The sequence below is a fragment of the Triplophysa dalaica genome, chromosome 6, assembly GCF_015846415.1.
Source record: "Triplophysa dalaica isolate WHDGS20190420 chromosome 6, ASM1584641v1, whole genome shotgun sequence".
Taxonomy (NCBI): Eukaryota; Metazoa; Chordata; class Actinopteri; order Cypriniformes; family Nemacheilidae; genus Triplophysa; species Triplophysa dalaica.
In genome coordinates, this window is record NC_079547.1 from 10230589 (window position 1) to 10242963 (window position 12375).

At 38.9% G+C, this 12375-nt stretch overlaps 1 protein-coding gene across 3 annotated transcripts in view; it reads right to left on the minus strand.

The window, feature by feature from the left end:
* Positions 1-12375, minus strand: part of tp63 (tumor protein p63) — a 68607-nt gene that overhangs the window by 21934 nt on the left and 34298 nt on the right. For all 3 annotated transcript variants that reach the window (XM_056749810.1, XM_056749808.1, XM_056749811.1), the window contains exon 8: positions 11369-11493. In XM_056749810.1, coding sequence (XP_056605788.1) covers positions 11369-11493 — 125 coding nt within the window. The remainder of the gene's footprint in view (positions 1-11368; positions 11494-12375) is intronic.

Sequence of the window (12375 nt, forward strand, 5' to 3'; positions counted from 1 at the left end):
GCCTGCATGCCCCGTGTTTGTGGCGGTAACCATTTCAGAGCCAGTTCCCAAAATGGCTGCCTTACCAGAGCCCGTTGACAAGATGGCCGCCGGCCAAGAGCCTGTTCACATGTTGGCCACCATCCCAGAGACTTTAGTTATCATGGCCACCACGCCAATGGTCCCAAGTCCGATGGTCCAAGATGCGTCGGGAGTTATATCCCCTGTCTACTGTGTTTCCAATGGTGGCTACAGCTCGTGGTTTGTTTGGCTGCATAGTGTAGTCATGCTCCTGAGCTTACTCCAGACCTTGACTACACTCCTGAGCCAAGTCTAATCCACGAATCGGTCACTGAGCCAAATCCAAGAGTCTGCTCCTGAATCTAGTCAAACCGAAGAGTCACTTTCTCAGCCAAGTCGAGTCCACAAGTTTGTTCCTGAGTCAAGTCCATTCATACCAGCCCAAAAACCCCCATGGGCTCCATCTATTCTGCCCAGACCACCATCTGTACCACCTGCTGGTCTTTCAACTCCACTAATTCTGCCTACTCTGCTCTGGCCCCCGCACTTGACTCTGTTGCCACAACCATGGCCGCTGCCTTCAGCTCAGTCTTGGGTACTGCTCTGGTCCCCACCTACTAAGTTGCTGACTCCACCCTGGCCACTTCATCCAGTTGCATCAGCTCTGCCTCTGGCATTGCTCTTGTTCTCGCCTTCAGCTCAGCTGACTGCCCTGTGGCAGCAGTTTTCAACTCTGATGGCTCCGCCCTGGACTCCGCCTTCAGACCATCCGGCTCCACCCCCTGCTCTGCCAGCTCTACCTCCAGTTCCGGCCAGGCCTCCACCGTCAGCTTTGGCAGCTCCGTCGCAAGTTCCACCTTGGACCCCAGGCCAACTGCCACTGCACAGGCCTGGCTCTCTGTCCCCTCTCCGTTAATTTCTGTGTTCCTTTTATGAGTTCATGTCCTGTGTTGTAGACTTTAGTAGTTCCATTGTTGACTATCTTCCCAGGGGTTTCTTGTTACTTCACTTTACCCCAGTGTTTCCTTTGTCTAGTATCTGTCGTTGAATGTTTTATCATGTTCCCTTGACTTAAGCTTGTTTTGTTTTCATTAAATCTTAAACTGCATGTGGATCTGCTTACCTTGTTTCTCCTCCCGCTATTACAGACACGAGTTGTGTCCCAAATAACATACTATACACCATGCACTTAAACTGTGTGCTATGCATTAAATCATGTAGTGTATAATTTTGAGAAGGGTAGTATCGTCCTAAATTGAATACTTAACGCTTTTATATTAACCAGAAGTAAACTAAGCAAAAAAAGAAACGTCCTCTGACTTTCAACTGTTTTTACTTTCAGTAAACTTAATATGTGTAAATATTTGTATGAACACTTAAAGAGTCAACACCATAAGACATAAACTAAAAATGTTTCACAGACATGTGACTAACAGAAATAGAATAATGTGTCCCTGAATGAAGGTAGGCTCAAAATCAAAAGTACCAGTCAGTATCTGGTGTGGCCACCAGCTGCTTGAAGTACTGCAGTGCATCTTCTCCTCATGGACTGGACCAGATTTGTCAGTTCTTGCTGTGAGATGTTACCCCACTCTTCCACCAAGGCACTTGCAAGTTCCTGGACATTTCTGGGGGGAATGGCCCTAGCCTTCACCCTGCGATCCAACAGGTCCCAGACGTGCTCAATGGGATTGAGATCCTGGCTCTTCGCTGGCCATGGCAGAACACTGACATTGCTGTCATGCAGAAACTCACACACAGAACTTACTCTCTGTAAGCTGTCAAGGTCTTAACGACCATTCCACAGGTGCATGTTAATTAATTGATTATGGTTAATTGAACATGCATGGAAAACATTGTTTAAACCCTTTACATTGAAGATCTGTAAAGTTATTTGGATTTTTACAACATTATTGTTGAAATACACAGTCCTGAAAAAGGGACGTTTCTTTTTTTTCAGAGTTTATATGTGGTTTCCCAGACAAGGGCAAATTACGTTAATCGCACAACACGATATGTGTCAATAAAAATGTATTTGTACATTATAAATTGAATGTAATTTCCATCTGTTTTGTCCAACATGACTTCAGTCACTGTGAGATTTAAGGGTATTACAAGTGTCCGAGGGAATATTGGGTTCAATGGAGAAGGTAGGCGAATGTCTGTTTACTTTGCTAGCGGCTGGCTAGTTAATTTTACTTTTTTATAAAGCTGTCATTTGCCTTGCTAGGAGTAAATATTTTGCAATCTTCCTTACATGTCTTTGGATATTTTCGTTTTAACACGAGTTCAACCATCATTTGATTGCTGGATTGTACCATCGTAGGCTAGTTGGTTGGCTTGTTGGAACTGTGTGAGTGTTATGGCTACCAAGGCAGACTGCAGTATCTGCGGTGTCAAAGCTAGGAAAACGAAACCAGAATTCAGTAACTTCACTTACTGCAGTTTGCCTTGGTAATCGCATAGATTTTGTAGTTACTGAAATTTTAACTCTCTCGTTTTTCAGAAACGGGATAAGATTGAACCAGGAGACTTTGTCACAAGACAGAGCAGATGTCACAAAGCCTGTTGTAGACCGTTGTAGACCTTAACGCTTTGCCTTTGGACGGCAGTATTAATTGCCGTCAGTATTAATTGCAGTATTAATTGCATTTGCTAATGGTACACTGAATAAAAAATTATAAAAATAGTGAAGTAAACATTTAATTGAAAACGTTTAGTGTGCATTACTTATACAATTCAACATTATACAGTAGCTGTTCAAATGTTATATACTTTTCTTGTGTATATGCTCAGCTGAAAAGTAAGTAATAGACAAGATGAATTGTTCGTAGTGAGCATGATTTAAAAAAATATCTCAGATCTTCAGGTCCTAAAACGGAGCTGTATAAAATCGAGATTTTATACACCTAAGGCTATAATTTAGATAGAAACCCATTTTAAATTCAACTCTACATAAATAACATTCATCAGTTAGTTATAGTACAACGGGTATCACTTTATAAAACTGTTTCATACTTAATAGCTAATTATGCAGGAACTAATTTAGAACAAATGGTTAGTGCTACATTAACACTGTAGTCATTACCCATTTCTAATATGGAAGAAAGATGAACTAATCAGTAAGTAACAGCATACTGATGTCTAAGGTAAGTAACAATTAGTTACTTATTACTTATTTAATAGTCATTAATAACAACTAAATGCTGTATGTCTCCTACAGATCTGTATAATAACCAAGACCAATTTAAAATAACTATCCATTAACTACTCATTAACGGTTGCAAAAAAAATTGGTCACACTTCCGTATAAGGGGCAATTCTCGCTATTGGATGAATGAAATGATAGAAAGAGTACTGGAAATTTGTACTTAAGTACAAGTACTGTTACATTGCTGAAATTATACTCAATTACAAGTAAAAGTAATGGTGTTAAAAGAGTAATTGAGTAAAAGTGAAATTCACTCATCTCAAAAATTACTCTGATTACTAGTTACTCGTTACTTTTTAGGCGGTATCATTTAATGAATTAAGAATAATTATTAATAATCAAATTTGGAGACTTATATAAAAAATAGCTACTTTTAACAAAACACCTCTTTACCTTACTGATAAAGCATAGAACTGGATACAACTTAACCATTCAATGTTTTGTTCTGTCTGCCTGTCTGTCTATTATGAGCTCAGTTTTCCAGTTAAAACCATTTATGCACTTCCAACACCATTCAATCTACTGTACTTGTGAACGCCGAAATGATTAAATAAGCAACCCAAACACCGCAGGCAAAAATTGCTAAACATTTGTAACCTAAATTGCAGGCAAAAATTGCTAAACATTTGTAACCCAAACACTGCAGGCAAATATTGCTAAACATTTGTAATCTTAATTGCATTGGATTAGCCTTAACAGTCATATCTGTAGAGTATCTTGTCTGATCAATTACTCAATCTCAAGCCATCCAAGATGAGTGACATTATTTCTTAGGAAGGACAATAAAGATTTTTACTGGGAGTTGTGGTCCATGGTTTTTCATGGTTCATGTATTTAAAAGTTTGGAAAGTTCGTTACTTACAACATTATAATCACAGTTTGCGAAACTGCTTCGCATACGCTCCAATTGCATATGTTCCCTACTTACTTTTTAGGGCAGAGAACTTGATGTAGGGACTTCTGAGAGAGATGGACAATTCCATCTCATGATATGCCGTTTTGATGAAACTTGGTGAACGGAGTGATACGGAAACTCAAATTTTCGCCATATCTCGGACGAGCCTTCGTATTGTGTCCCTTTCCCACAGTGACTTTAAAGTGCACAAAACCGCCATTTGATACGCACCCTGCCTGTTGCACACGTTCGTCCTCGTCCATTTTTAAACTAAATAGGCGGCAGATGTCTTGAAATCTGTGTGTCACAAGTATTCTATACGCGATTTGAGTGGAAAGGGGTCACGGGACTGATTTTTCACCTTAGCCAATCACAAACGTTTTCATAAGCAAATTATTATTAAAAAATATTTTAACTCACCACGAACAATTCATCATGTCTAGTATTAACTTTACAGCGGAGCATAAATGCAAGAAAAGTATGAAACTCTTGAACAGCTACTGTAAATGTTGTATTGTATAAATAATGTACACTAAACATTTTCACTTAAACGTTCACTTCACTATTATTTTTATAATAATTTTTAATTCAGTGTACCATATGCAAATGATAACATTAACAACAACCATAGTTAAATATCCAACAAATAATTAGTTTTGCTCCAGAATTTCAGATACAGAAACTGAGTTATAGAGAAAAAAACATTCCTGAACATACTACATCTTTAACAGGCTATAGGCCTAGTAAAATTATTACACACAGGATCTATGCCTTTTTAGGCCATAACATTGCTTCAAGAATAGATTAAAGGATAAGCATACCTTTAAAAGTTGTAAAATAGAACGAACAATTACATTGTTCCAGATCTTCAGTTCCTAAAACGGAGCCGTATAAAATCGCATGAACACATTTATCGTTACCATGGATTTCACTTTATAATACTGTTCTGGATGATAAGTAATTACTCAAAGGGGTTTATGAGTCAGCTAAAACAAATATTATTGTTTATTTATGATGAAACGCATTGTACATAAACGATTTAAGGTTAAAAAACGCTGTATTTTCTATGTAATGTGAATGCTTTATCACCTCTTTGCACCGCCTCTCTGAAACGTGTGCATATTTTACAAAGCTCATCGCTCTGAAAAGCGAGGTGTGCTATGATTGGCCAGTTAACCAGTACGTAGTGATTGGTCGAATACCGCAAGAGTGTGACGAAAATGTAACGCCTCTATTTGGAACACCAGGTTCAAAAGCAATGGTACTGAAATGTACGCCCATCTAACTTGCGTATACATTTGGGTGGTCTTGGTCAAATCATACCACAAACTGACTTGGAACTGATAGAATACATCTTTTGTTCCCATACTTAATTTTTTACAATTTTACGTGTCTTATACATGCATGGGCAACTTCTGACACAACAAAGACAGAAAAACGCGTATTCGTGCAATATGACAACTTTAATACTGATGTGGTAAGACTAGAGTATTTAGAAAAAAGTTACCATGGTTTTCACTTTACAGTACTGTTCCAGATCATAAGTTAATGCTGATGTGGTAAAACCTGAGTAGTTACTAAAAAGTTACTAAGATTTTAACAAAATTGTAACGTCTGCAGCTCCTCAACCGGCCTACATCAGCGCTCACATCACAGAATACCCGATCCCTATCACCGGACTTTTAACGGACTACACTTCCAATTATGCACCACACTCCGTCAGCCATCTTTGATTTCTTTGCCACCTGCACACTATTTAAGCTTGTCGGTTTTCCTTTCTCATTGTCTGGTCTTAACATCACCTGCACTCTGTTTTCCTGTGTCTTGGATCCTGTGGATAATTATTGTTACCTGATCTGTTCTATGTACCGGAGTATACCAGTTTATCGTTTCAGTTTTTGCCTGTATTCACAACTTTACCAGTCTCAATTTTTTTGCATTTTGGACTGATTATTTTTGGATATTGGCTTTATCATTTTTTTGAAATTTTTGCACTAATTATTCTTTGTTTTTTTTCCACCACTCCTTACCTTCACGAGACTCTGGGGTTGTAGGAGTCTGTTAGCCCCCGCATGACAGACGACCAGACCTAAACAACATGATCACCCCACAGAGTCCTCCCACTAAAAGAACCCTTCCCGAACTGGTCAACCTGATCTACTCTCACCTAGCATCATCAGCTTCATCCACTGCCTTCGCCAGTCTCATGGCCATTCCTTCTCGCTACGCCAGGTCAGTTGAGGAGTGCAGCAGGTTCTGTCTCCAATGTCAACTGTACTTCCAGATGCACCCCTCACAATTTCCAACAGATATGTCAAAGATAGCTTTTATCATATCCCTTTTGAATGCCCTCACTTGGGCGCATGCCATCTTGAAAGTGAGCGGTGCCTTGACTATGGAGTTGCACTCGTTTCTGGAACACTTCTGTGGTGTATTTGGCCAGATTGCCGATCTGTTTACCATCCCGATCGCTTACTTCGATTGTGCCAGGGTCAGGCTAGGGTTGCGGAATATGCCTTACAGTTCCAAATCCTTGCTGCTACTAGTGGATGGGATGGCCTCTATCCCCTGTTTGTCACATGCTGATGCAATGAAATCTGTATATAATGTTTCTCTTCCAGCCAAGGCTCTAATTGACTATAGAGCAGCTGTCATTTTTATCTCTTCGGCCCTACTCAAATTCCTGGAGTTGAAGAAAGTGAGAAACAAGAAGAATATGGCTGTCTAGAACACTCTGGGAAACCGCTGGGTCGAAGACTAATTTGTTTCCACTCACCTCTGATCAGAGTATTCATGGAACCAAATCATGAAGAGGAGTTGTCGTTGTGGGTTTTGGAGGGGTCAACCTCCGATCTCGTCCTGGGACGACTGTGGCTCTAACTCCATTAGAGTTGTCTGGAAGTCCTGCAAGGTTCTTCATTGGGCTGAGAACTGTATTAAATCCTGCCTGAAAATCTGTCCTAAGATAGTTGAACCTGTTAATCATTGGGACCTGAGTCTACCTCTCCTCTTCTTTGGAGTGTTCCTGTCCAGATCCCCGGAAGGAAATCCCCTTTGAAGACTGGTTGTTCTAGGACATATTCTCCAAAAAAAAGCTTCTGAACTCCCTCCACACTTGCCATGGGACTGTGCCATTGAGCTGCTGCCTGGGGCAGTCATGCCGAAAGTAAGGATCTATCCACTATCGTTCCCGGAACAGAGAGCTATGGAAGAGTATGTCGAGGAGGTTTTGAAGCAGAAATTCGTCTACCTCTCCTGCCGCTTCAAGCTTTTTTCTTTGTTTCTTTGTCTGCGGCCTTGTACAGATTATCAGACTCTTAACACTCACACCGAATGCTTTGCTTATCCCCTTCCTCTGATCCCTGCCGTTCTCAGCGGCAAGGGAAGCCACCTCGACTCCATCCATGTGCCTTCTTTTCTCGTAAGCTGTCCCCGATGGAGTTAAATTACAGCATAGGAGATCGTGAACTGCATACCATAAAGATTGCACTCCAAGAATGGCGACACTGGCTGCAGGGAGCCAAACATCCCTTCATCATTTTCACTGATCATCACAACTTAGACTACATTAAAGAAGCCAAAAGTCTCAACTCCCGAAAGGACCGTTGGGCACTGTTTTTTCTCCAAGTTTTCATTGAAGTTACCTATCGTTCTGGAGCACTCAATGGCAAAGCCAAGGCTCTATCCCGCCAGTCATCCACCAAATTTGACCGGTCTGATCCGGAACACATACCCCCCCAGTCGTGTTCATTAATCCTTTAATAAATTTACAACATCCCACTCTGCCAGGAGGTCCCAAGGGCCGGGTATTTGTACCTCCTGAACTCCACACAACCCTTGTGGACTTGGCCCACTATGTTTCGGGATCCAGACACCCAGGCAGTAAGCTCGGCCTCTCGCTCCTCTCAGCCCGGTCGTGGTGGCTGGGTATGCCTTAGGATGTCTCCCATTTTGTCAAGGGCTGCTCAGTGTACGCCATCTCCAAAACCCCTCGACGCCTACCTGAAGGGAAACTACTGCCACTTCCCATACCCAACAGACCCGTGGTCACACATAGCTTTGGATTTTATCACTGAACTGCCACTGTCGGAGACGTTTACTTGTATTCTGTTAGCCGTAGATAGACTGTCTAAGTCTTGCATACTCATCCCGTTACAAGGTTCTACCTACTGCTCTAGAATCTACTGAAGCCCCGTTTCGTATTTTGTGTTAATGCAGATTATTTTCCGCACGTCTCATATTGAGAAAATCTCCATCATTTTCATCAGTCTGTTGGTTTTTAGTTTTTACTTTAAGAAACTCATTCTTCAGTCATCAAGAGGCTGCGATGTCTGTCAGTAGATCCAATGTCAACTTGCCGAATAAAAGCTCACTAAAACATTTTAAACTGTGTGCCTTTGAAACTGTGTTTAGCCTATAGGATGTAGTTAGCCTATTAAAATGAACATTATTTGAAAACCATTAAATGCATCATTTAACAATCAGACATATTCAAAGAAAAACTCTAATTCATTACTTGTTTGTTCTTTATTCCTCTAGTTTTCAAAGTTTACAAAATGAGGACTCTGTTCTGTGCTCAAAATTTAAAGAGACCGTAAACCTTAAATTGAAATTGCCAATAATTGTTTTATGTTGTATAACATTTTATCCATGCCTTAATTATGTTGTAGTTGGAATGGACTAAATAACAATTTATTTTTCTGAGCTAAAAAGGATATAAAAATGTTTTCATTACGTTATTTTATAACAGTTTCACACTACCTTTCAATGGTGTCCCACATAAACGTATTACCTGTCCACATTTGGTTAGTTGGGTGGTGGTCAGCCACCCGAGTTAGACTGTGCTTTTTTTGTGTTGTCATTATGACTATTTTGTGATAGATGGAAGTGGGGCACGCATGTCTTTTGCTTTACATCAGATTTGACAAAATACCTTGTTTTTGGTAGCATTGTATGCTATCCAGTGAAATGTTTTTTTCCAGTTTTCTTGATATGTTCGAGAGTTCTGCTTCTGCCTCCCGCCGTTACTTCTGCTGCTGTGATTACTACATGATGTCGATGACAAAGGCTGTTCACTTAAAGAAATAGCAACACAGCTGCTTCATGTAGAGATGCTAGGGTCAATTGAAGTTTTCATTTTAATTATGGACCATTCCATTTATATGCGAAATTTAAAGACGAATTAACATTATCAAAATGATTAACTACGTCCACTGCTGTTTGGAAGGTCAACAACTCTATCTGAATAACGACTCGCAAGATCAAACAATCATAGAGACACCCGAATTTTAAAAGCATTTTTGATTGGTTAAAGTTGATTGAGAAACATGAACCATTTTACTGTGGGAGTTCGAGCCCCGGAGCCCAGGATCGGCGCCTATGGCTGGGCATCCTCCAGAACCAGGATTGGGAAACACTGGCATAAAGCATATTAAGATTTTCTATATATGGAATTTTGCTTCAGATCATCCTTATTTTAATTTCTTTAATTCTCTGTTTATTGTCATTGTGTAGTAATGCCCTGATGAATGTACAAAATGCTAAATGCAATGCGATTGTCGCTGCATCCCAATTTGTCTACTTATACTTTGCACTAAAAGTGTGTACTATTTTTATGGAATAGCATACATTTTTGTGCTCAACAAAACCATGCACACATTAGCTTGTTTTACTTCATGCTGTGTAAACTGATCGCCCAGCATTACAGTACCATGAGAGAGAATAGAAAGCCGACTGCTGATATGTATGCGCGGTGCCACATTAAATCAGACAAGCCTCATAACATTGATAACACCTCATCATCTGTCCAAATAAACACTTCCTTGCTTTTCCTCACCATTACCAGCTGTGGGAGGCATGCATGCGCATAAATAGGGCTACGCTTATCTGCGCATACCCAACATCCCTGAATGGTGACATACGTTTTCTATGGTGTAGTGTAGACGGATATTTTTTTCTGAAACGGGTCTATAGGATTGTTTTATTCTTCAAATGAGATTCAAACAAAACACAATTGTGTAAATGGCCCCTAGGAATAAATAGCTCTCTGTTCATTTACGTAACAACAGGGATTTGTCAGCAAGAAACAAAGAAATTAAGGTAATAAATCGTTATTACTTTTTTTATATTTGTGACACTGGATCACTAAACCAGTCTTAAGTTACGGGCACAATTTTAGTAAAAGCCAAAAAATACATACAAAATACAAAATTATCGATTTTTCTTTTATGCCAAATATTATTAGGATATTAAGTAAGGATCATGGTCCATGAAGATATTTGGTTAATTTCCTACAGTAGGTCTACTGGTTTAATTTTCATTTCTACTATTGTTGCGCAATGTACTCAGGCTGAACACCTTAAGGAAGAACATTCTTTGTTAAAACACTTATGATACATAAATAAAACAATATAAGCTTAATAAAGACCTAAGATATTAAGGTATATAGAAGCAGACGCAGAGACACTTTATTTACCATTGAATAGTAACAGGATAACTGCAAACATAATGAATTAAGCCAACCGACAAACACTAGGTGAACAGAAGGGGTATATATATTGTCCGGGTGATGAGGGGATTACAGGCAGGTACGGGGATAGCTGAAGAGGGACAGGTGAGGGAGAGTGGAGGTTCATGGGAGATGAAGTCCATGGGGAAACGCATGGAAACAGGCAGGAAGAGGAAAACATCGGGAGGCAGACAGGGTCAGACATGACTGTAGGAATGGGTAAAGCATCTTTAACAAATACCTCACAAAGTCCCTAATAGAACCCTTATGAGGAAGCAGAGTAATGTTTCTTTTATTTTAGTTTTATACATATTTTAAACTAGCTTTTAAATATTTTTAGATTAAATGTTAAATTTAATGTGCTTTTGTAATTTGCTTTGTTTATGTTACTAATAAGGTTTAATTTATTTGGTAATACAAACGTTTTAGTTTTAGTTAACAATAAATAACCTGAAGGTAATTTTTTAATTTTAGATAAAATAATACTTTTTTATTATTTAGACAATTTATCTTATTTATTTTTGGATGTGAAAATCATGCTAACATTATAAGTGGAACATAGATAACATCACTCGAGAAATGGTCTGGTAGCAGGTGGTGCTTGCAAGCACAGTTTATATTTGCCTACAACAATGTTAAATCAAAATATTAAACAAATAAGTTATCTTTTCTTTTCTTCTATTCATTTGCAAGTATGGAAAAACATACCTCTTTTTATCATTCACTTACTGGCAAAGATTTTTGCTATACTCACTGTTTTTGCAGAAGGTTCTGTTGCTGCTGTCTGTATGATTCAATAGTATGCTGAGGGAGAAACTGCATGAGTTCCAAAGACTCTTTGATTTTCACCAAAATCTCATATATTTCACGACCCTTAATCTGGAGCACAGAGAGAGAGAGACAAAGACACAGAGAGAGAGACAGAGAAAGAGGTATATCTGGATGTCAGATTCACAGATTCTTAATTTCTTCAGTTGTATTTCTATACAAATGTTATTAATTATGTTTTATTTATGTTTCAGCCATGGAAAAACATTAGAGACCACTCCAACATTTGATTTTAAATATTTGCATCTACTTGCAGTAACAAAAATTGAACAAACTGGTCTAAATAACAAAATAAGATGCATTGATCTTGAATACTGCCAAGGAAACCCTGCAAAGTTCATATGTGCAATCAACATATTACTAATGAATAACGTATGTTTGTACTATAGGATTATTTAATAAAATGGTGTATTTCCCTTCTATCAGTCTCTCACATTGCTGTTGGGTGTCTATAACAGGTTGAAAATGTAGAGATTTCTATTGACATTCAACAGACACTGGACTGGAATTGCCGCAACACATGCAGAAATACTGATTAAAGGCAAAACTGTAGTGGTCTCTTATATTTTTTCTGTGGCTGTATACGTACAGTGGCCAGACAAAGTAACCCAATTTCATTTTCCTAGATTTCTGCTTAAAATTTCCTGGTTTTCTGGTTAAATTGATGATCTTGATCTTCACAACAGAAACAGTCATGATCTTTCATATCATTACTGAGGACATCCATAAACCCTCATGTAAAAATATTTTCTACCAAAAAATACGAATTAACGTTATTGGATTGGACTGAAATTAGTTGACTTGCTTTTTTGTGTTTTTTCCCCTCACCTTGTTATTGTTGTGGTGTTTCCGGGTTAAATTGATCCATCGCTTATAAATCAAAAGTTATTTGGATTCAATCTTTTTGTCAACTTGTTTTCTTTCATTTAGGAC